Source organism: Oenanthe melanoleuca, chromosome 2 (genome assembly GCF_029582105.1).
Source record: "Oenanthe melanoleuca isolate GR-GAL-2019-014 chromosome 2, OMel1.0, whole genome shotgun sequence".
Taxonomy (NCBI): Eukaryota; Metazoa; Chordata; class Aves; order Passeriformes; family Muscicapidae; genus Oenanthe; species Oenanthe melanoleuca.
Window position 1 is genome coordinate 135,499,569 of NC_079335.1, and position 26,622 is coordinate 135,526,190.

Below are 26,622 nucleotides of genomic sequence, written 5' to 3' on the forward strand. Positions count from 1 at the left end.
ATAAATCTGGATGAAGAATTATTCACTGTTATTGAATCCTTCAGAACTTCTGTTTAAAACATTTCATTTTTAGGTCAAAAGCTGGAATCTGTGTTCATCATGGGGGGGTTTAAAACCTCTCATGACAGAGATCCCAGGCTCTTTGCAGATATGCTGAACTTCTCCTTAGCAGATTCATCTGTATTACAGCACTTTACCAATACTGCTCCTCAGGTACACAGAACCTCCCTTCTGAAAAAGTCAAAACCAGAGACTAGGGCTCCCAAGGAACATCAGCAATACTTTGGTCTCTGGCTCCCAGAATGATGCTCAGTCTTTCAGCCCACAACCTCCCCTAGTTAATTTAATAAATTTACACTCTGCCATTTAGACTTCCTGGCTATAAAATGACCATCACACAATTCTAATACAGGGCTCTTCAATCCTCTGAATTAAACTTAAATTCTATTGAAATATCATGTCTTTGGTGACAGTGAAACAAACTTCACTAAGCTGTGTTTAAAAGGAATTCAAGGCAAATTAAACTAATTTTCACTTTAAATTTGATTCTGAAACTGAAATACCATTGTTGTTGAAGCTTTTCAGAAAATGCTTTTCTCCTATCTAAACACATTTCATTGGAGAAATATTTTTTCCTTCTGTTTACAAAGAGGATTAGAAAGCATTGCATCTTCCAAATAATTATAAAACTCTGCAACTCGGCAATCTGAAAATTTGTACTCATCAGTCTCAAGCCAAAGGACAGAAAAACTACCTGCAAGAGGAGATGTGGGAAACAATGTTTTGCAGGTAAGGTAATTGATGCTAGATGAGACTTAGAACACTCACATGAAGTTTCAAATTCTTTCTCTGCAGTTTATAGAGCCAAAAAAATTAGGTTTCCAAGCAGGAAGAAAGCATACCCTAGAAAAAAATTATTATTCCTACAAGGCACAGTGATATTCCACCTCAAAATACATATATGGACAAACCCATTTAACAACAAATAAGCAAAAAAAATTGGCTGCTGACTAAACAGCAAAGACAAAAAGCAAAGGGAAAAAAAAAAGCAATTCCAAAATGATGTGCCAAGTACACTGAGTTATGTGCTTGCTGTTGCTGATCCACCCCACAGAGCACGTTGTGTGCCATTTGCTTTGCTGCAGGTGGGTGAGCCCAAGAGCCAGAGGCACAGGAGCCCAGGCACAAACATTTTTCTCTCTCATGAGCTCTCCTTTTTAACCCACATTTTCAATTCTTTCTGCTGTACCAATGTTCTTATCTCTGACAGGGCAACATATGAATCAAAATCAGAAAAGTCACAGTGGGAAGTTTGTCATAAGCTGGTTATCCACAGTGGATCCCTGCATTAAGCAAGGCAGGTTAACTAGATAAGCCTTCAGTCTTTCAGAGAAGCAGGATCAAGGCAGGTAAATAATTTGTAATGATAAACCATTCCTCACCACAAATGGAGCTGTAAATTTAAAAACCACACTGAAAAGATACAGGACAATTAATTCACAGCTGTTATAAGATGCAACATAACTGGTTGTTGCATTTACACTCTCCCAATACTGTAACACAATATCTAAGGGGAAAGAAACATTTTTTTTTTTATTAATGCACCTCACATCTATTAAAGACAGCTAGTTAAGCCAATAGGCTTTAGTACTGAATTATTAAGAATATGATTCAAATCAACAGTTATTCAGAAAACAACAACATCAAAAAAGATTTTACTGCAGTGAAAAGAATCACGTGATAAGCTTCAGCTGTGTACAATCTGTTCACCTGTACACTTCAATACAATTCAAACAAAATTACATCTTGCAAATCAGGTATTATTCTAGGCCTCTGAGAAGAGATTTCTACTTGGAGATTTCTTCTTTTTTCATTAGAATGGCTCAAGGAAGCAAGAGAAAGGACTAAGTCAAGCCATGAAGCACTAGGTAATACAGACATCTCTCACACACACACACAAAAGTATGTGAAAATTATTTTAATATTCAGTTTTAAATAAATAAACCCCAAGAAGCAAATGTACCAACTAGAGGTGATCAGGAGCCAATTTTGGAATATTTCACAGATGGGAAGACCTATTCATTTGATTGAAACCATTCATGGGAAGGATTAGGTCAGGAATTACCTAGCTAAGTATAGTCAGCAGCACTACAATAACTCGTAAATAATCAATAATTTTGTAAATAAATGAGTACCTTGAGATAAAAAAACCCTTGGTTTCCAGTTGCTCTTACAGGTGAAAAACACAGAAAGTAGAAATTATGTGAGATTCCAATTCTAAGGATACAGAGTCTATTATGATATCCTGATAAGAAAGATGATGTTTTTTTACAGCGAGATGATTTGAAAAACAGATGAGAATGCACACCCAGTTTAGGGTAAGGATTTCATATAACAACATCCTGCTTATTATAACAGAAATGTATCTCAAGTTCAACACACATCCAATTCAGGCCCCTCAAAAGCAGACTCTGCATCTCTCTGGTCATTCTCTGCTTAGGGACACAGGAGATCCTGGTGTGTCATTTCATTAATCCCAGTAACTACAGGCAGCACTGCAGTTACAGTAGTAGGATCCTTCAAACAGCCTGCATTTTTGCTCTACCCCAGCACCCTTTTCCCTTTCTGTTTGCCCAGAACTACTGGCATATGTCCTGGCTCCTCACAGCCTTCTGTGCATGGCAGCACTCTCACCCCTTCATTTCATCTCAGCTTGGGCATCTGCCCATTTTCCTGCCATTCCAAATTCTTCATAGCCAAAATGAAACAAACACCAGTAAGACGTCCTCTCTCACTTGTCCCTGAGAAAGAAATCCCTTCTGCCAGACACATGCAGCTTCCCCTGTGCTAATTCCTCCAAAAATTGGACAGGGTTTCTACCTGTCAATTATTTCTCTTTAGAGGTGACGGGCTGAAAGTAATGTCACTTCTTAGAGTCAGTAGGTGGATGAAGCTTTTGGCAACTCTCCCAGAAACCTTTTTCATGTTTCTGCAAGATACTGCTGGGGCAAAGTTGCTAATCTACAACTGTGCTGCAAATCTCAGCCCAAGAACATATGTTCTTGTGCTGTCAAGAAAGAGAACTGCAGTGAAAACATTACATAGTGCCAACTACTCACAAAAGATATATGGGTGCTCAAGCCCAATGCACTGAGCAGAAAATTAAGATTGTTCTCATTGCTTTTCTCAAAATGTCTGTGTCATCTATAATCAATGAAACAGTCTGGAACAAAGCACAGCCATCTCTTTGTTATCCGAGTAGCTGAAGAAAACAACCTAACATAAGAAAAGTACTGAGGACTTGTTATAGCTCAAACAATACAAATATTTTTGTAAAAATTCATTGTTAGTACTTTGGTAAGAGATTGGTGACAGGGACTTCAAAAATGCCACCATTTACAATAATAATACAAATGAAATTTTTGCTGAGACTGTGAAAGGAAATGACAATTCTTAATACCTATTCCTAAGAGAAATAGGATTGGCTGCAAAATCTTGACAAAATCATCTTTCTTGAAGAAATCAAGACACTGAAAACAGAAAAAAAATCAGTCCAGCATAAATGAACTCAGGATGAATTCATAACACACCTCACATAAGCAATTATTTAATGCCAGGTGTTTACTGCATCTTACCTATTAGAAATAGTGATCTGCTCTATTCAAATGATAAATATAGAGAGTGTTCAAAAATGATAAAAGAAATTATCAGTATCCATTGTACTAACTAATGCAACTTCAATTCTTTCCAATCTTCTTGATTTAATGTTCTCTGGTGCATTGCTTCCCATCCCTCCATGAGACCATATGCATTCCTTTCCAGTTTGGTCACCATGCTCCAATAGACATGAAATATTTTCACAAAAATCAAGAGTAAGTACATGCTGAACAACTAATGATGCAAGAAGACTAGTGTGAAAGATTAGCTGCTGTTCAAATCTCTCCAATTTCTGCTAACTTCAGACACTCTAAAAAATCTGATTATGCTGTGTATAGCGCTTCAAATCTATGCTTGTGGAGTAACAAAGTGTCACCTCATTATCATTTCACAAAAATTAACTGAAAATGTTAATACTTCAAATGGATTTGATTACAATTTTTCTTCTCTGAATCAGAATAGTATAAACACATATTTACAAACCAGCACACACTTCTGTGCCACACCAGTACAAGTGACAGCAAACATTCTACTACCTGCCTGAAATCCTGATCAAGCAGAAACCTAACAATACCAATTAAACTGACACCTCTGCATGAACAGGGACCTCAATGCCTATGAGCACTGAGCTTTTATAGATTCTTTTGAAATGACCAAAGGCCCCCTGAAAATAGTTTGGTTCATTAGCAGTATATAAAGACTTCTTTATTTGGGGTGTGTGAATTCTGATGGCTGAGACTTAGTTTGCATTTATACTACACAGAGTTAACAGGAATGAGGGGAAAAAAATAAAAGCTATAATAAGCTGCATATTTTCCAAGAGGACTTTGTGCTGTGTAGTCCAAATGGCAACCAAAAATGCAACATTCTTTTAAAATTACTCATTTCTGTTAGAAAATGTACATTTTTTTTCCTTTTGAGTTTGTCTGCAAGTTACCACCACAACTATGGGCAATGTGGGATCTGTACAAAATGGCATGATTCTTCCAATTTTTTTAATATTGCACTGAGAAGAGCACTTCTTGCTGACTTCTCTAGCAAATAATGCAATTCATACAGAGATACTGAAATCATATTGGAAAAATGAAAGAAAAAATACACTACATTTCACTGTTTTATTTTTAAGACTGTTATCGAGGAGAGAAATAATTTGCAATTTGTGTTTTGTATTACTTGACTGGAGCCTCAGAAAGTACAAATTAGCAGTGATGTGTTAGCAAGACAAACCAGACTAGCTGTGGGCACGCAGATAGATCAGTAAAAAATATTATAGACACAGCCTACTAGCATTAACAAAAAGTTGAAAAATAAAAACTTTGCAGAACAGTGAGCAATCAGAGGTTCAACTACAGCTAAGGGCAAAAATCAAGTTTTTAGAGTCCCTGCTGTGGTTATCACAGAGAGTCTGTGAAGGGCAGGACACGTGTGACTCAAACACTCCAGTGCTGCTGATGGGGTTTGATGGGCAAGGTCAAAAAACACAAGGTTAAAGCAGGAGAAGATGAGAGAAGCAGAAAACAATTTAAGATTCATGCACATTTGTCATTTATTTACTAAAGAGGGAGAAAGAAATCTACCTTTCTCTCATGAGCACTGGGCACTCCAGGGGGGTTCTGCTTGAGGAAGCCTGCTGTTGTGGACCACCTGGTAGGGTTCTTCCGAGAAGGCTCCTCTGAAGAAAAATTGGTGTCGCTCACAGAGGTTGAGAGGCCAATCAGAGCAGGGTCACTGCTACGTCGGACATGGAGAGGCATATCTGCAGAATGAAACAGACAGTAAATAAACATTGACTAGATTTAAAATGTTTTTGACAAAGGAAAAATATTTTTTCAAGCTCTGGAAGGGTGGCTGCGACCAAATGTGGTATCGCAGAGTAAGGAGTTATTGACCTCAGCATAGCTCCTCAAGGACAAGGTCTGTCCCTCAGCCTTTCTGCTTGGCCACACAGGGAGAAAATGCAGGGAAAAACAACTCCCCTGAACCAAGCACAGCTCAGTGCCTTTCCAAGCACAAAGCTATCTGCTGGGAGTTGTGCAAAATAAAAAGATGCAACAGAAGCTTGAACAACCAGGAGGTTAAGGTGACATACAGATATTTTAAAGAGCAAGTAGCCAAAGCCTGGTGGCAAAGGAAGGGGTGGACTTGGACAATGTGTCCCCACCCCACTGCCAGGGACTGCTGGCACAAGATGCCAAGCCAAGGCAGCCTCCTGACCTCCTAAAACACACCCTGCACATCTTTCTCTAAACTTATGGAAGAAACAGTTTTCTACTCTGCCTTTTTCCTTTGCCTCTTCCTGACAGCTCAAGTGAAATCTGTGCTGATTTACCCTGATTCCCTTAGCCTTCCAGCTGGCAAGACTGACAGAAACAAAATATTTCATTAGTAAAAAATGATGCAGCAGGAAGGTAGACTGATTGGAAAGAGATAAGGTTTTCTTAATATATGTAGAGGTCACATCCATTCTGGAAACTTTAATGGCACATTAAAGTTAGTTTCTTTTGAAATACAACTTATTTTTTTTCCAATTTAATTTATTTTCCCTCAAAAATACCCACACATCTATCCTCTCCTTGCTCAAACAGAAGTTTCACTGCCTGAATTTGTGACCTCTTAGTACTCTCCCACTCAGCACCAGAACAGAGAGGCTGTGATTTATCAGTTTTATTTCTCTTTATTGCAGCACTGGGAACTCTGAATGCAAAGTGCAAAGAAAAAAGGTGAAAGCAATGGCACCTAAGCAGTTGAGTCAGTGGGAAAGGCACAATGGGCAACAGCTGAGAATAAAAACCAGGACTAATGCTCTGATGAAACAGTTCCCAAGGAAACTGAGGGTGCATGTCTGGCCATACTAACAGGAAAACACAGTCACAGGAGTTGTTTGTTAAATGACTGGTCTCAATCTTGACAATAGCTTCATGTTAATATTACATTTAATATTATTAAAGGATCTTATTTTGCAGGGCATTATGAAGACACTGAAAAATACAGCAAATCATGCCACACAATGAAAACAAGAGGTTTTTTTAATCCACCAGGACTCCTGCTACTGAGATATAAACAAGTGTTACATGACCAAACACCAAAACAGTCAATCTATTTCATGTTCATTCTGGTAAACAAGAATAACAAAGAATTAATGTATTTTTTTCCCCACAGTGTTTGTACTATTTCTTTTTGCTTTCATTTATTTTTTTAAATTTTCAGAACAAAAAGTAATTTCCAGCAAATAAACCATTTTCTTTTATAAATATATATACACACATTTATAGATAAACATGTAAGTGCATAATGGAACTAGGATTAATTAAAGGAATAGTTCATAAAAGATCACTAATTAGGAAAGAAATTAATGGTCAGAGTAAAATCTACTAAGAATTTGATTTCTCAGTATATACTCCTAGACTCTAACAGAGGGTTTTTCTTTGACTGCCTTGTTTTTAACTACTTGAGCTTTCCCAAAGCAGCTGAAGGCAAAGCATCTCCTTTGCTGCTCGATGGCAAGCACACAAGCAGTGCCTGTGAAAGCCCAGGAGAGCAGTGGGCAGAGGTGGCTCAGCTGCAGCCCCAGCACACAGGATGGTGCCCCCTGAGCACACACTCTGCTTCATTACATCAGCCTGAGCCAAAGAGGGGCTCTGGAGCATGGAGTGCCACTTAAGAAAAATACCAATCTATATTTGTTTCAAGCAGCAGCCCGTGGAAATTATCATGTTTGCCTTCACTACCCACCCCACAACAGAGAATCAGAATTTTCAAACATGAGTTCACTTGCTCCTTATGTTTGTACATCTATATATAAGCACGGTGATAGCAAAATGTTCTTGTATTTTTACACTTCTTCTTCAAATTGCTTGACAAAACAAAAGTTCAGTTGGGTGAACTTCTGTAAGAAGAGAAGCCAAATTGCCAACAAAGAAAGAAAGGAAATCAAGTAAGCATTTCTGGAGAAGAGCAAGCCATTATCTCTGCCTTGGCTTTTGCTTTGTAGTGAAAACCTGACAGTTTGCACAATAATGAGTAGAGACTCTTCAAAATACAGGTAATCAATTATACAGGTGAATTCCCAAATATTATTATGCTCCAGAAGGAACATTAACATGAGAAGCTTTTCTACAAAATCTATTAACAGATGAGCCACCTTTAGTATGACTAGTTTAATTTTAGTAAGTTTAGCTATTAAGATATTTTTAGACATTTACTGAATGTTTCACCAAATCTTAAAAAAAAAAAAAAAAAGGGTATTCTGTTGTGTGTGTTGCATCTCTGTATTTCCCAAATCAACAAGAAATTTAAACATTGGGCATTATTTTTTTATCACTGGAGGGGGAAAGGCACACAGAGCTGACTCTAATGCATGCTGCTTGGTCAATAGGTCTTAATCCAAGAACTAAATCTTGTTCACACTATGTTAACCACAAGCTGTAAACATCATCTCCTGCATTCTCTTCAATTCTGTTCTGAGAGACTGCTCTAACTGGGTTTGATACTCTCCATTAAAACAACAACAGAAAAGAACATATTGAACAGGTTGGTTTTTTTTAACCAATATATTGTTGGTTACAATCCTCTAGTTTACAGAATTTGACTAGAATTTATAGATTTGAAGAGGATATACTTTGAAATATTAAAAGGAAAATCAAAGGAAAAGAACTTAATAATTAAACCACAAGATAAAGCACGCATGGGACCGATGCAATGTCACTGATTCCAGGATGATGGCTGATACTGTTTGAAGTCTGTGGTTTCTTTGAAGAGTGGATAAAACAGCAATGAACTCTAATCACAAGGCTTCAAATTCTCTGTGGCACTAATGCACTGTAAATATTGATTTGCTTCTGCAGCTAAGGTGCCTTTTAAATAAGCACTTGAAATGGTAAATCTAATAATGAATTACAGGAAGTTTTAAAAGTCTAAGGAATATAGAAAAATTAAATTAAAAATCATGAAAGTTACCACTAATTCAGTTCTTGAGCCACATTCAAGGACTTAAAATATTCAACCAAGAGTCAACTTCAGAAAGAATTATGTTGACAGAGAATCTCATTAAGTTATGTATATAGCCAGAATTCTGCGAGAAAATTATTATTTGTAGGATAGATCCAAGCTGTATAACAAAATGCTCACATTCATAATCATGAAATTCTGACTGGAAGTCTCATTTTATTAAAAGCAACAGCAGTTTCACTATAAATTATAAAAACAGCCAATACACATTTTATAACCATCTTTAAATGTAAAGAACACAGAGTTGTACCTTCCCTTCCTGCCAGCAATTCCATTTTTATTTTAAAAGGGTCATCACCTTCTCTGATTTTCAAATATGCTCACGAGCAAAAGTATTTGAGGATCTGGCAAATTTCATCCATAAAGCTGAGTGTGTCGCCCTGCGTGCAGGCACTCAGCACAATGGATGGTGGTCCCCCAGAGCAGAGCTAATATATACCTTCCCATACCAATTTCCTCTTGGATGTCAACTTGGAGGGCATGACTAGAAAAATACATAGTTATATTTAAAGATAATTTTACTCTGTGAAGGTTTCAACTGATGCTATAGCTCCCCAGTGCCACTGCAGTTTGTGCAATTTGGTGTGCAGTGGATTTAAGGCACAGAAATGAAAAAAACAATCTCAGAGCCATTTCTGGCCATCTCACACAGATCATCAGGCTCATGACAGATGAGTAGAGCGGAAGAGGATTTTTTTTTCTCTCCACACTCTAGGAGACATCTCTAGGAAAACGATAAATCATTCAAAAACAAAAAAAAATTCTGTGGGAAAGAGTAGCTTTTAACCAAAAAGCTGCTCAGGGTAGACAGAGTTCCTGAAAGTGATCCAATAGATATGTATGCACATCAGGGTGTACTGTACACAAGACACACAGATCCCATGTCAGCATCAAAAAACCAGTCTGGGGATGGGAGAGAGAAACTGAACAGCTTGGCTGTCTCCACCACCCATCCAGCTCATCATTCTGCTCAAATCCTCATCTGGAGCCCAAGAGAAAGGATTAATCAGGGTCATCCTGGGGCTGAGGAAAGCAGGACTACTTCTTTCAGCTTGAAGTACTTGGAACTCCAAGTTAAGGCTTTGTCTATATTTAATTGAAATATCTGTTCAAAAATATTTAGATTAGCCTTGGGTTTCACACTCCAGCACAGCTCCTGGAGTTCTGGTTCCAATTTCAGTAGGTTCAGTTCATCTCCTTGTTCCACTCAGTTGGACACAGCAAGAGCCAAACATTCCTTATGAAATTCAAAAGCTCAAATCCCCATATCAGGTCAACTTTCATATTTGCAAACCTCTAAAGACAACGTGATGGTAACTTCCAGAGACCACCGAGGCTGCTGAAGACCTGACTATGGCTAGAAGAATAACAGTTGGAGAAAAAAAACAGCTGATTGTGAACTTATCTACAAACTACATTAAACCCTAAGAGCAGCTAACATAAGCCAGCACTTCTCTACAAGATTAACAAACAGTGCAAATCAAATGTAGACATCTTGAATTAGAAATGAAAATAATTTTTAAAAACGCCTTAAGCCATTCCAAGAGGTGAAGTACCACTGCTGGGATAACAGCACCATCTGTCCTGCAGAAGGAAACAGGCACACTATAGGGAGATGGCAGCTGGGAGGGATAGGAAACAGAACTGCAAAGCTACCACCAGTTGCAGATCTTTTCAGAAACATACTTTGGAATGTCACAGTAAAGGAAGAGGATACACATATTTATTTATTTATTTATACACACACCACCAAATTTCTCCTCATGGCCCAGAGCAGTATTTTCCCTCTCCTGGAATCCATTTTAAAAAAATGTGTTTATATATATATATATATATATATATATATATATTTTTTTTTTTTTTCCCAACATTTCCAAATGTCAGAATCTCCAGAATTTGTTTATTTTTATTATTCTCTCCAAGTTTATCCTCCTGTCACTAGCTACTCCCCCTTCCCTTAAAAAACCTCTCTTTTCATGTCACAGACCTCTTAATTATCCCCTAAACAGTGCTACACCACATATAACCTTTGCCTCTTATATGTCTCTATTGCTGTTTATTTTTTGTAAATATTATTCTAGTCTTAACTTACTCAGAAGGCACCCTGAATAGTGTATTTTTTTTACAAAATACCCTCAGTGGTGTTTAAATCATCCCTGTCATTTTTTGAACTTTGATGCTAATGCATAGTCCATATTTGGGTCTTTTATTGTCATGGTTATCAGCTCAGAACATCCATAGAAATCCTAAAACAACTTCTGTAGTCTCACTTCAGTATCTATCTTGATAATTAAAGTGTAAGTTCAGTTTAGATCAATGTTCTTATACATTAGCTCCTATTTATTCAGGCTGAATCGAACTGTATTCAGTTGTGTAGTACATATCTGTTGGGTTATATATCTTCCCTTCATTCATGCTATTCTATTTTCTCAGTCTATTAACATCTGGAAATTTAATTAACATACTCTTTACAGCACTGATTCTCTCAGATTTAAAGATGTTAAATAAAACCAAAAGTGACAGGAAGCCTCATGAAACCCTATTGGATAACAATCTCTAGACTAAAGTTGCCTCCAACTTTTACGACTTGGATGCTGATTTTTAATCCATGCTGAATTGTTTATGGTCACATTTCAAAACACTTAAATTTCTATCAAATGCTTCAACATTTGCAAATACTACATGAATTACACAGCATTCACCTGCAAATGCCAAGTATTTTGTATTCATGGCTTTCCCTTTCAGAATTACAAGAAAGGTGACACAGTTTAGATAATTAGCATTTCTCTACTTGAAAATATGTTTATGCGTAAAAAGATCAACTTCTAAAATTAATTTTTCTACATTCAGAACTCTTGGTTAAATACCAAGGCTTCCACTGCTCTTACAGAGAAAAAAAATCATTGTTTCACACAATTCCAGATATTTATAACTACTTCATGTACAAACCAACTGTTTTCAGTTGTTTTTCTAGCAATTCATCGTCAAACAACAGCTTATGTACTTCTCACAGACATATTTTCAATATTATCAAATATTCTCTGTTTTCTCGTATCTTTAGTTTTAAAATGGCATTTATTTAATTTACAAGCACTTGCACACTAAACCATGACAAGTCACCCTTAGCCTGTTTTCCTCCACCACTGCCCCATGCAGCCACGCCAGGAGCAGGGCAGAGGCTGGGCCAGGGCACTGAAAATACACAGCCTGGTCTGCCAGATGGCAGATCAATGCAGCAGGTTGTATCCCCAGCCATCACATAAATGCAGAGAAAAGACACTTGGCTGTGTAAAACACACAAACAGAAGCCCACTGCATGCTAGCACACCTTTAAGAAACACAGGATGTTATGTTAGCATGCCTACGATCAAAACTGGAAGAATGGATAACAGAGAAAAGAGCACAAGCAAACCACTGAAAAAAAGATCTTGTTACAAAGCAGAAGAAAGAAGAAAAGTCTTTACTTTCTTGGTATAATTTTTAGTTACTTTTAATAGAACCTAAGTTTCCCATTTCCCAACCATGACTGCTCAATGACTTTGAAATTCAGAAATAAAAAAAACAACCTGCCACAGTCATATTTCAATAATGAGGTAATGTTAAATCCTTATCTTGAAAGGCCTTTAAAATAACAATCTTCCTTCTCTTTCTCTAATATTCTTTCTTCTTACTTTTGAATACTAGGATCCAGGAAGAAAATTATGATTGCACCCTGAAACTCAATTTACTTAGACACTGACTTTTAAAGCTAATTAGAGAAAGATCTTTAAAACTGAAATTAAAATTTAATTACCTTCACCCTCTCCGTCTCTTTTCTCTGGGCTCTTTTCTAAAATGCAAATATCTTTGCATGCCAAAAGAAAAGACAAAAATGTCAGATTTTACAAATGTTCTACTCATCTCTGTCAAAAAATTGTGTTTCAGTATATTTTAATGAGCTACAGTCTCAGGGTTTGGGGTACATTCTTCATGATTTCCTTAAAACATGCTGGATTACCTCTTTACCTATATCCATGCTACTGCTACATATGTAAGAAAAATGCACTTTTAGTCCCCAAGATGCCAACATTTTTGCAAAAATTCATGTCTTGCTTTTTCAAACAGTTGTATGACTGTAGAAAACATCAGCAACTTTGCTGCTGCTGAAGTTATTTTGCTTTCATTAAAGATCATGCCTTGCTAATAACACTATGATTAATATTTATTTATATTACAATGAAGACACCGTATTACACATCTTCATTCATTTTGTGGTGCAAGCCAGAGTTTACAGTCACAGGAACAAATTCCTGGCTGCATTGAGTTGCTAAAACTTCAGCACACTGAGACACAGGAAGGAAGTTGGCAGATATTTTTCTTACCATAACTTTGAAACATCCCCTAAAACTTAATGGGAAAATTCCTCCTGTTACTAAACATAATGCAGTGCTATGAAAACTGTTGATTGTTTATGGTCTAAATGCTTTGGGTAGGCTCAGAAAAGAAGGAAGATGTTTGCAACATTTTCCTGGATAGAAGAGAAAAAATATAGATGCAACAATAGGATTCAGATTGTAACTTGAAGAGCTCAGTTGGGAAGAAGAAGGGATGTTATAATGTGTATAATACACAGTACAGTTCTTTCATCAGTGAGTCAGTCAGAGAAAAGCTGCTGTGGTTGCTAATGTCATGACCCCCTTCTGGTCCCCAGGCCACCACTGTGCTTTCATGTGATGAGGAAAAGGGCTGGGGAGAATGCAGTACCCTGCAGCACCAGGTATTAGGGGTTCAGTACTACTTGTTAGTCTACATCCACTTCTGACTTATTAGAGAATAAAGTTTCTTTTGACATCTGTTGCCAGCACAGCCTCATACATCACTACATGACCTCATGTGTGAAGTGAGAATTCCTGTGTGGATCATTTGCAGATGCCAAAGAGTTAAACATGCTTAACTGCAATTCAGAAGGTATGTGTGTAATTAGCAAGAGATTTGCCACTACACAAGTCCTTACAAAGCTGGTACTAGAATCTCTCTCCTTCCCTACTCTCCATCAAAACCAAATGCTCACCCACTGGCTCATGAATTAGATCACAAATTGACTTGATAGAAAAGTAAAGACTTGCACTGCCCAGAGGGCTCCAGAGCCTGCAGGCTGCCCATCAGCATCCCTCTGTGGGAACTGCCCAAGGAAGGAAATCCTACACACCAGCCTCTCCCTGGGAAGAAAATGAAAACCTGCAGCATTTCTACCAAGGTTCAGAGTGGGAAAAAAAACCCTAAACTTCTGGATGAGTAAGACATCATGATGGCACCATCACTGTCTAGTGAGTCTAGTGGGTACACAGGGTATGGTAAATTAAGGGTGGAAGCAGGGATCCTACTGGTGTCTTAATTATGGGAACTATGAACAAGTTATGTATGATGGTTGTTTACCTCAGTTATTTTTGAAGCAGCAAGGGAAGAGGTATTTCTTTGCCAGTTATCAGATGAATGCTCACTCTTTGGAGGTGTCTGGCTGTTAATCTGCTACTTCTCTGTGTTTGTGTGGAGAAGTTCCTTCCCACTGAGCAGGAACTTGGCAACTCTCCTTTCAGGCTGGGGTGAGCATAGCTGGATCCAGCCTTGCTCCACTGCAGAGAAGTTCAGGAGTCACCAAGAACTGAGCTGGGGTTTTTTGAGATATAAAAACAAGCCTGTATATCACAGGCCACTGTCAAGCTGAAGAAGGCAACAATTTGGGGATATCAGTGCCTGGAGGTGGATCTGAACCTGAGTTACACAAAATCCAGACAGCATCTTTTCAGAAATTATTTAGGCAGATTTTTAACTGAAGCATAGTAATTATGACAACTAAGGAAACTTGACCACAATCATTTAAAGGATTAGGGTTTTTGGACAGAAATTATATGTGCATAGCTACAGGCACAAAATGCAAACAAAAAATATAATGTGGGAAGAAATAGTCTCTGTGCACACTACTGAGTTTTCAACACAGCAAACAAAATTTACAACTAATATCTATAATAAGACACAGTGATCATAGTCCTGAAGTTCTATTAAAAATTACCAACAGCTTCTGCAATTTTAATGGCACTTGCTCTTGTTTCCATGACAGAAACATTTACTAGGATTATTAGAAGCATGTTGGTACATTCATGAAGCATGTTCTCATTATCAAATGCTCTCGTTATCAAACCTGTGAGTTAACATTCCACTGAACTCCTATCTGCTGATGATGACCAAGAAGAGCAAAAGATCTCAAGCAGCAGCAGGAAAAGGCCACGTCATGCCACCCCATGTGCTCAGATAAACAATATTTAGCAAAAGGCTCTTCTGCACGCAGGGACTAACACAGCTCAAAGGCAAAGCACAGAGCATAAGATCTCAAGAATATTATTTTCTGTCATTCAGTTGCAAGCATCAAGCTGAATCCCCACAGACAAACGAAACATTTGCGTGTTTAAGTAATGAGAGGAAATGCCACCAGCCCTCCCCATCCGCAGGGAACGCACGGCAGCAGAGCTGCCATGACCACGGCATGGGAGGGCAGATGCTGCTGCTCTCTGCAGGTGTATGTGAGCTTGTCCCTGCCCTTTCATTGGGAGTAGGTCAGAGAACAGCCTGGCAAGCTGCAAAGTTTGGTGACTACACAAAACTAATGGTGACTAAACAAGGTCCTTCCAACCAGAATGGGGAATAAGAAGCTCTAGCTTCAACACAACATGCTAAAATCTTCTCATTCATTCTTAACATTAAAGATCTCCTTTCTGCAGAAAACTCTGGTGTTCCCAGTAGCCAAATAAGACAATTTAGACTACACTGGAAGCTGTTGTTAAATTGTTCAGGTAATGCCCACAAAGGGACAATAACACATAAATGCCTGCTGTTCTCCACAGGGTGACAGACCAGCAGACATCCTTAATTCTTTTCTTGATATCCCTTTACTGTTTAAAACCATGTCTAGTGAACAGTAACAAACGAGTGCTGCTTGAAGTATGTGCAAAGTTGAGCATGTTTACATGAACTTTTCAAAGCCCCCTATAACAACAGGGAGCATAATTGTTCTCTTTTGGAAATTAAGAACATTTTTACACCTTAGAAAAACTTTGACAATGTCTTTTCTTTGACTTCTTCTTCCTTTTTTTCCTTCCTTTTTTTTTTTTTTGTTACATTTTTATTTCCCCTCTGTTTTTTTTTCCATCCCATCCCTCTCCTTCTACAGCCATGGAAACATGCAGTTACACTGCATGCTTAATTATGTGCCTCTCACTCCATTTTTTTATTTCACATTGCCAAATCTGAAGAGAGTAAAAAATTATCCCTCAAAGTTCAAAACCAAGAATAAGCCAATAGGAAGAGTTTCAACTGAGGTTCAAAAGGAAATCTTGCTACATGAAAGACAGTTCGTGAATTTTTGGATCAATGACTTTTCATGCTTGCAGTTGCCAGATTTTATTAGAATTTGTGATTGGTTCTAGCCCAGAGATGAAGATCATCTTTCTTAGTGGAGAAACAGCTTTAGCCAGAACTAACAGAAGATATTTACTGAAATACTATGGTATATACTTCGTGCCAGAATTTGTCAGATTCCCAGCAGCTAACTTTTCCAAGCTGTTTCCACACCACAAGACTCCCTCCTTGTCTCACCCTGGAATGTGCTACAATAATTTCAAGTATGTGCATGCAGAGAGGGCACATGAGGTGGACAAATTTTATTTTACAAAATATATATATTATTATTATTACTATTATTATAACTATTAATTTTATGCTATTAAGGAATTCTCATTTTGTTGTTTCCTTCTTCAAAGATTTATAAGGTAGTTATTTTTCTGCAGCCCAAAATATATTGATACAGTGAAAGGAGAAAAAGAGGAGACTACCAGTATATTTTACTTGGTCTTCTTCCATTAGCATGAATAATTGGAGGTTGTTGCTTAAACATGAGGAATGTTAACAGATTCCAAGGAAAATCAACAGCCCAGGACAGGTTATCCTGGGAATGCCCTGCAAGTAGTCAGCTGGACAAGAGTACTCTGCAAAACCCCTCACACTCTGCACTAAGCAGAAGAAAACATTTTCCAGCTGGTCTGGCTGAATGGCTCCTTGTGCACCTGAACCCAGGCAAGCACCTTGTGCATGTGTGCACCTCGCTCTCTCCCTAGACCTCCCCGCAGAAAGACTGTAAGTTAACACAATCTCTGATGAACAGACAGAAGGAAAAGCAGGAAAACAAAGGAACTACAGTTGCTCTAATTCCCACAAGGCCATGGCCAGGGTTGCTTTTCATGTGGGCTGATGGACAGAGTGCTCACTTCCCTGAATGCCACACAGCCCTGCAGTGTCAAGGCTAACAACCTCAGTCCAGGGGAAAATGCATCCAGGAGCACACCAGGAATATGGAAGGATCACTCTCCATCCAATGCCAACATGCAGATGCAAAGGAAGAGCCACTTTTCTAGTTAAGTGCCCCAGATGCACTGAGATGCCAGCCAGGATGTAAAGGAGAGCTGTAAGAGCACTATGGCATCCAGTCCTCAGCATCCATGGGCTTCCCCTACCCACCCTGTACCTGCATATCCATAAGATGCTCCTGTTATAACCAAAAATAATATTCAGTATAATAATACTTTTAGCTTCAGTTAATTCTTCACAAAGGCTCTGTGGAATGCAATTCCTCAAAGTTTTCCACTCCTCAAAAGAAAGTTACCTTGCATAACCATTAAAAAAAAGCCACAGAGAGAAGAGAGCCATCTCCTGTACTGATGGAGCTATTTCTTTAATCTACCTGAGAGCAAAGGGTTTTAGAGAATAAGTCTTATTATCATAATTTTTACATTATATTAGAATTTAGAACACTTCCTGGTAATAAGACCTTCCTATCATATTGACTTTTAATCCAGGCATCCTTACATGGCTTGTGCAAAACACACAAGGAAGATGCACAAACGACTGTGATAGAAGAACACCCATAGGCTCTCACAGATCATCAATTTCCCTGCAGCCTGCACCACACAGTCAATATGCTTCCAGCAGGAACCCCCTCTGCTTTCTGAAATGCTTAGTTAAAAACTGAAAATGAACTCAAAATGTTCTCATTCTACACCATTTTTACATTAAATATGTTGCTTCTGACTAAAACCACTTTACTGGTTAATAAAAGTAGGTATATTGTGTTTTATGTAAAATAAGAAAGCACAAAAATAGGTTATTATTGTTTAGCTACCTATGTTTATGCAATCTCTGAAGGCAGAGTATTTTTATAACTATATGAGAGCTAGTGTATTTAATATTTCATATGAGAAGTCAAAAATCTACTACATGAAATAACATCTAAGATACTTATTCATTGCTACAAATACAAAGGTTACCTAAAACAGAGAATGCTCCTGCAGATGCTTTTTAAAAGTCATTCCAGAAAAGTAAACTTGTATTCATACAGATACATACTGTCTTTAGTTGGGATTTTTGTCTGTAGAAAAACTGAAACATTATCTTTTATGCCATTCATCTAAACATGAAAAATACTTCTTAACTGCTTCTGAAACTAAATAGTTTTCTAAGGACAAGTTCTTTACTTTGTGTTCTTCTCTGGAATTTTTAGAACTATATTAAAAGTTATTAATTCATGACAGAGTTCACTTTATTTTTGGTCAGATGAGATTCTGATTTATGTATTTTTCAAGCTTTTGAAAATACTTCCAAAGGATGTTTAACATTTTCTTTCTCAAGTTCAGACTTAGGAGAGACAACTTACCCATTGGTCATGCAACATATATAAAATGTAAACCTTCTCAAGAATTTTAAATAGGAAGCCAAGACTTTGCATATGTGGGAAAGGAAGCCTGAATCTTAATAATGGAGAGTGTCCCATCTCCTCCACAACAGAACATTTCCAATAAAAGTGGGGGGTTTTATCATGCAAAAGCCAACAAGACAAAAGAGCACTCATGGAGGAAGAACTCCTGGCTCAGGAATTACAAAACACTCAGGAGTGGGACACATTGGGCTGCATCTTGCTCCACGCCCAGCATCAAGAAAGCCTCACTAATCACCCTCAAGTTTTTACCATCCCTTGGAATACAATCAGCATACCTTTTTGTGGGATTACTATGGCAATTCTGATTTAGGGAAGATTAAAATAAACCAAACAGATGTATGTGCTCTTCTTTCTGAGATGACCAAAACCATCTGTGCAAAGAAATGCTGCTCTCATGTTCCTCTAGAAACAGCTGGGTTATCTCAAATACCAATGCTGGACTAAAACCACCTATCAAATCTAAAGAGATTTTTGCTGTTTCCACATAGCTGAGGAGAAAAGCAGTTAAACATCTTGGAGAGCTCTGCTGCTCCTCTTCAGCAGTAACACCTCAGCAGGGCTGGAAATGGGAGCCAAAACTACCCAAGCCCACCCATTCAGATGTCCACATTCCTCACTCCTGGCTGGCACTGGGATGCTCCCCCTTGGCCTGCTAACCCCAGGAGAAAGGAAGAGGCAGAGATCATGAGACTGAGAGATGATTGTGCTCAGCACATCCAAAACCTGCAGGCAGGTACATAATATAGTATCTCCACTGGGTCCCTGGATGACACTGTCACAGATCACCATAAAACCATCCCTGTCTGACCACTGACATTTTGCACTTCTTGTCCCTGTGCACGTTTTGTGCTTTAGGAAGCCCTGTGACACAGACTGAGTAGAGGACAGAGTGACACCTCTTCAGTAAATGGCACTTCCCAACCTCCTTCCTGAGGAGTTTTTAACTGTTTTGTTTCCCTTTTCACACTACAGCAGAGAAAGAGGAAAAAACTGGACATCACAGACTTTGAATTGCATTCCAGTGGGATTCACCTAGAGATGACTGAAGGATAACAAGCTTAATCCACAAAAATATAACACTAAATTCTTTAACAAAATACACTTTAGCAGATTTGCTATCAAAGAAAACCAACCTCTCTGTTCTCAAACTAAAGGATTAAAGTCTTTGCATGAACAAAACAAACACAGAAATTCTTGGATCAAAATTCACTCAGCAGCATGAGGCTGAAAAAAATTTCCTGCTGATTTACTACACGGCAGTTTGCTTGTCTAGCCTTTCCACACAGCAATCTAACATCAGTGTGAGGACAGCAAGAGGGAAAATTGCTGCCTAAGTGGCAGGTTTGTTATTGTTTGACAATTCTAAAGAGTTCACTAGAAACTTCTAAAAAGAGCATCTTTAATTCCCTGAAATTACTGATAATCGGCCAAGTGAATGGAGAACAATTATGAGGAAAATTGAATGCTTCCAAATGCCAATTTGCTGTATATCCTGAATTAATATTGCATAAGCATTTCTAGTCTCTTGCTGTAAAAGCAAAGGAAAAAAATCCTAGGCCCACAGGCAATCTTGCACAGCTCTCCTCACAGATTTCTGTATCATCATTTTTGCATTTTATAATCATACTCAGCATTTATGTGGTGACTTACATATTTAACCTATTTTTCCCTCAAAAAATCCCCCCCCCATCTGTCAGGTAAACTGTCTTCTGCATTAAATGTTCAACAATAAGCAGTCACACACAACAGCATGAGTCCCCTAATACAGCCAGAGATATAAGCTGGTTTTTCCTACTAATTAAGTCAGAGCACACTTGAAGCCATTGTTGCAAAATACAGTCTTAGGATTTTTTTGTAATACAGCTATGCCAGCAGTTGGTCATGAAGTACAGTAAAGAGAATAAATACTCTGGGAAGAAAAGGGCTCAAAACATCCATTTTTTTTTTAGCTGAGTCGAGACAGATCAATTTCTGTTAAAGGGCCAAGAAAGCATTAAAAGTTAATCCAGGATTTTTGTCAGCCTCAATTTCCTGGGTAGCAGCTGATTCACCAGCCAGTCCCACAGGAGAACACGACCAAGCCATGGTGACTTAACCAGATGCTGCCCATCCTCCTTAGTCTGCATTTCCTCTGCACCAAGGAGGAGCTGAATCAAAAAACAAATGCAAAAAAAAAACCTTTAAAATTAATTTTCTCCTTTTTATCCTTAAAAATACCAAAACACGCAACAAAGCAAGACAAAACAAACATACCCAAGTGAGCACACTTCACCTACAAACAAAATGTAGGGTATGGATGAATGGGAAACCTGGCTGCTGGAGGTACTGGAGCAGTATATACAGATTTCTGTGGCAGACAGGATGGGAAGACTACAGAATTCATTGGTATGGACAATGTAAACAATGAGGGTGCAGCTGGAAAAACTGCACCAAAAAGAAATAAAATGTTAAGAAAACAAATACAGAAGAATCTTCGAATGAGAAAAGCATAGGTCCAAGTATGCAAAGAATCATTTGCTACACGCATTGCAGCACTACTGTGAGACTCCAAACAAGACTCATAACTCAAATCCTGAAGACACCCTGTGATCATCCTGTCAAACACCTATATAAGCCCAGGTACACTATGCAATAATGTCTGCATTTAGTCTTTTAACTTCTGTTGGAAATCCAGAAAAATATTGACTTTAATTTCAAGACTTCAGGAGACAGAGAATCCATCAAAGCCCCAGGACTGTCATTTTTAAAGCTCTGCAATTCAGTGAATGTCTTCTATGTCAGACAATCCACAGTTTGTGTTTCAGGAAAGGTAATTCAAAATGTCATCATGCACTTACACAAATCTAACATTACACACTACCATTTTTCATTTTGTGATTAACACTTGAGAAATAACAAGAATGTAATCATGTGGAATTATCCTTCCTTTTTGTGTCTTTTAACTTTTTGGGTTTTTTTTTCCTTCAGTTTCTCACATGGACCAGGTCTCAGGTTCTACAGAGAGTTTTGCAAAGTGAAAGGGTGAGCAGGAGGGCAGCAGCAACCTACTCACTTTCTCTCTTAATAGCCATAGATCATTTACATGGGTCCTAGGGTAATTGTTTATACAGCAAAGTAACATCAAGGAAACAGTTATGTATTTTTATTTGTCCCCAGGGAGGTAAGCATTCCCTGCCACTAGCTGCTCTTCCTGCCCTCCCCACTCCTCTTTTCTGATCCATGCATCTCTGTTCTTTAATTCTTCATGCCTTCTCTTTTCCATTCCCCTTCTGTTTCTGATCACAGGCTGATACAAAGTGAACCCTTTCCTTCCTAAAATTTCCACGAGGCATCAAGTTAACCCAGATGCACCGGGTTCTCAATCTGGAAGTCAGCAAATGGAAACAGAAGGAAGGAGCATCAAGTCACCAGCTAACCTTCTCTTGGGTTAAAGCCTCATCCCATCACACATGCTGAGCATCTCACGCTCTGCAGCTTGATAACCACAGACAGAAAGCCCTGAGCACACAAAGAGCCTTCAGCAGCAGCCCTACCTTTGACATTTCCTCACTTTTCATTGTGAAAAATGAGCCTTCAGGTATCTTACAAGCAAATGACAGAAAAAATAGTGAGGGGAAAAAACACAGAAGGAAACACAGAGCAAACAGTTTACATTGCAGTAAAAGTAATAAAATAGTTATGACTAAAATGAAACAAATGTATTTAATTTGGCTGGTCAAAAGGAAAATAAAACTGAATTAACCACATGTATCTATGATGAAAATTGCCATCCCTCTAGCGAAAACTATGACTTTAAGAAAATTTTTCAAGGAAAGATAAATAAAACACTGTATTTGGTTTCAATGTTACATATACAAGGACTTATAAAAAAAAGAAATGGGAGGAAATGCAAAAAAAAGCCCCACAAATACATCTTTCCTTACAAAAGCCATCTCTTTTGATACAGCATAAGATGAATTATTGGATTTAATTACTTACTAAACGTACTAAATGCTGTAAAAACATGTGGTCAATGAAATGCCTCCCTCCCACAGACGCCTGAAACTCTGCTCCTTTCTGAGGAAATTCTAACTACGTACCAAACTTAACTGCTTTCATACAGAAAACACTGAAAACCTGCTGTCCTAGAACTCAAGACATCTGCCAGATCTGGGAGGCATAAAGTAGAGAAAAATACAACATTGATTCACAAGGACTCAGTGCCTGTTAAACACAATTGGATTTGCAGAAAAACCTTGAAAGCATATGTACTGAGAAGATATTTAAAACATCTGGCAAAACCTGGATGAGGGGGAGGCTGAATACAAGCCCATAACACAAGAGCAAATTAAAATACTTCATTAAAAATATTTTTCACCCTTAGTAAAACATTCCAGCTTTGAAAAAGCAAAATAGAAACAAATGGAGCAAAATCCCAGCCCTGGGAAAACTGAGAAACTGAACCTGGGATGTGGTACATATAGCATAGCACAAATTGCTCAGGATGAGTGAAGCTGATGCACAGGCTTCAGGGTTTGAGGAGTAATTTAATATTCAACTCATCCCATAATAGCAATCCCATGCAAAAAATTCACATGCACAAAATCATTCTGGTAAAACACAGAATGAAGATTCCTAGAAGCTGGCTTGTACACCAGCAGCCACCCAGGCAAACAGCACATAAACAACTGCATTACAATCTACCCTGGAGGGACAGCCACTGGGAACTACATGGAACTTCCAAATTGCAGTGAAGCCACACACACAAGCACAGCTCTCCCTCCTGGAGCTTGTTCCACTGGGCATGGACCTGGCAGCCATGAGCTGCAGCAGGGACTGCAGGTCTGAGCCCAGCAAAGAATCTGAGCCCTGCTAAGGGGCTGAGCCCAGCAAAGGGTCTGAGCCCAGCAAAGGGTCTGAGCCCAGCAAAGAATCTGAGCCCTGCTAAGGGGCTGAGCCCTGCTAAGGGTCTGAGCCCAGCAAAGGGTCTGAACCCAGCAAAGGGTCTGAGCCCAGCAAAGAATCTGAGCCCTGCTAAGGGGCTGAGCCCTGCTAAGGGTCTGAGCCCAGCAAAGGGTCTGAGCCCAGCAAAGGTCCAACCCAGCAAATCCCGTGCTGCCCTGAGTGCTGTTTCCCTGCCTGGGGCCCGGGGCACGCTCTGGGACAGCTGCTCACTCCCATCACCACTGAGGACACGGCTCAAACATGCACTCCTTTGGAACCCCTGTTTTCTATGGGTTCTCTGGATTTGCTACCACCACAACATAACTGCACAGCAGCTGCCAGGACACACAGTTTGGGATAAACTCTTCAGCTGACAGAAAAAATACACAGACCAAGCTGCAGTAAACAAAGGTCTATGAGTATTCCCAGCTGCAGTATCACTGAAGCTTTTCACCCTTCACTTTTTGGGTGATAGGTTTTTAAACAGTGTTTTCCCCTCCTTCCTTCCACTGCTGCTTACACATGGCTTCTCCTCCTCGAGCTCCTGGAGCAGCACCTGGCAGTGACCTCTCCTCGAGCCTCAGCTGCACGTCCTGCTCCCCCGGTCACTGCCAAAGCACAAACCTGAAATAATATCTCAGCACCAGCACTAACTGCAAACAGATTTTCCCCCTACCCTTTATGGGTGGAAGAACTGAAAATACTTATTACACCGTAATGTTATGTTTTAAGCAACATAACAAAGAGCTATGGGAAAGCAGGATTACGGGAAGACTGTGCCCACTTGTGTTTTATTACTTTAAAGGTGAACTTAAAACAGAGGTAGAGGTAAATCATCTACATGTACAATACTCACAGAAATATTACCTACTATGTCAAGCTAGAGCAGTAACTTTATTCACTCACTTAATGGATATTTCCCATGGATAAATGTCAAGCAGTTCATTTGACAGAGCAGTTTCATGTTTTTTTCACTGCAGTAAGACCTTCATTTTTATTTATTTTTCCATGAGTCAAGAGCCCAACTAAAATTTTAAATAAAACATGAAGAGACTATACTATGTAAGACCCTTCAGATGGAAATCATTGTAAAAGTCAGGCAGTGTTTGACCTACAATCTCTCTGTCATCTAATGAAAGTCTTAAACATCAGAGCTCAAAATGGATTGGAATAGAAGAAGCTAACGTCAGTTTTACATTTGGTGGAGAAAGCTTTCATATGCAGAAAACCTTCAAGAAGCCCAAAAGCAGAGAGATCAAGTCAGGACTTACTGAAAACACTGAAAGAATTATTTGTGTATTATATAAGGCTGGTTAACAAGCCACATGTGCCCTTTTTCCAACTTGTTAGAAACTGGTGAACATAATTTTGTTCTTTTATAATCTACTAAAAAGAACTGCTAGCACTGCTTCAAACATTATTTCATTTGAAAGAGTTGCAGCAGTTGTTGCCCATCATTATTCTGTCTGTAAACTTGCAAATGCATTTACTTTAATAGCCTGTATTTGAGGGATGCTCCTTTACACAGGCACCCATTCCAGAGGCAGAGCACGTATACAGAGAACTTTCCCAAGTTCTCCCATGGGGAGCCAGGTTACCCTGAACATCAGGAAAGGCAGGATGGCAGGGAATGGGATACAGAGACACTCAACTGCACTCAACTCACATGCTTCACTTCATTAACTCCACATCATGTTTATTCCTCCAGATCTAGGCTGGCTTTCAGTGCCACATAGCACCTATGATGCTCCAACATCTGCGAACACACAGCAGTAAAGAGCAGAGCTGCCCCTTTGCAGAGGTTTACCCATTTGGGAGCAGCACCACAAAGTGGCCAGACACCAGTGTCAGACCCAAGGCAGATGGCACTGTTGGTTTAACCATAAAATTCCATCAAAAAGTCTCAAACCCAATCTTATTCTGAAAGAAAATTGAACATGAGGTTTTCTGCATTCATGACATACTGTCCACAACCCAAATATATGCCCCAGGCATAATTAGGTGTGTACAGGGCTGTATTTCCTGGGGCAATGCAAAATTGCTCAGTAAGTAAAACTGAGAAGCTGTTTGCTTTGTAAAATGCCACTTAGCCATTCTCTTCCAAATTTGCAAATTACCTTTTTTAAAACAACAAAGGCAACATCCTACTTATTTTTTTTTTTTAATCTTTCATGTAAGAAATTATTTTCACAATGTGAGTTAAATCACAGGCAGAATGGGATTTGCAGACATGTATTTTGGAACTGGTAAACTCCATTTCTCTTCCAACAAGAGAGATTAGTCAGTGCACTCAGTGTAGCCAATGGTCCATTTCACTCTGAAATATGCAGTGAAACAGGTCAGGTGAATGCACCCTAAAGGTGTCCAAGAATGAGAAACTGGGCTGCCTTGAACATTTAGCTCAGATGCAGAACCTGAAATCTGTTGGTAGTAACCTCATCTATCATATCTGCTGTCAATCAGCTGTTACTCAGCAATTGCCAAAAGAGCCCAATTTTACCTTGAGTTGTGAGTATGAACAGTGCTGTACAGAGAACTGAGTCAAATCCAGTGCCTCAGGATAAGGTTTTAATGGTTGATCAAAGCTGGCTTTGAGAAGCCACATTTCTGACTCACATGCACAATATTTGGAAGCTAATGCAAGCTTGCTCTTGCTGTCTTTGTACAACCCTTTACTGTATGCATGCAAGCAGTAGGAACATTTTAACTTAACCTAAGCACCACTGCTTCCTTTTGTTTGCAAACCCACATGGTCCCCAGCACCCTCTCTACATATACAATAATTTCTACTTCCTGTCAATCCAAAACTATTGATAAAATTAGTTGCCTAAATCCATAACAGAGCCTAGAAACACAGACCTGGAACACAGCCCAAGTTCACATTCACTCCAGCACCAAACAGCCCAGCTCTGGCATCAGCCCAGGGGACACTGAGCTACACTGAGCCAGGCCAAGCTGTGACAGCAGGACAGCAGGTGCTGGGCTCAGAACAGGTCCATGGGCTGAAGCAGAACTTGTCACAGCATCCAGTGCCAGGGGTCAAAAAGAGAAAAGTTCTTCTAAATACATACACTTTATTATTACCCTGAATGCTTCATCTGCCTCTAACATGAGTCCAAAGCATTCTGAAGCTGGCACTCATCTTAATTACTTAATTAAAGAATTCATGTAAGATCTACAGCAAGAGATGGGTACAAAAATATATTTTAATATTTTTTATAACATATTTTTAA

The 26,622-nt window shown here is 38.8% G+C and overlaps 1 protein-coding gene across 16 annotated transcripts in view; it reads right to left on the minus strand.

The window, feature by feature from the left end:
- PARD3 (par-3 family cell polarity regulator) overlaps positions 1 to 26,622 on the minus strand; it is a 440,327-nt gene that overhangs the window by 258,094 nt on the left and 155,611 nt on the right. For all 16 annotated transcript variants that reach the window (XM_056483426.1, XM_056483438.1, XM_056483439.1 and 13 more), the window contains exon 4: positions 5,235 to 5,413. In XM_056483426.1, the coding sequence (XP_056339401.1) occupies positions 5,235 to 5,413 (179 nt within the window). The remainder of the gene's footprint in view (positions 1 to 5,234; positions 5,414 to 26,622) is intronic.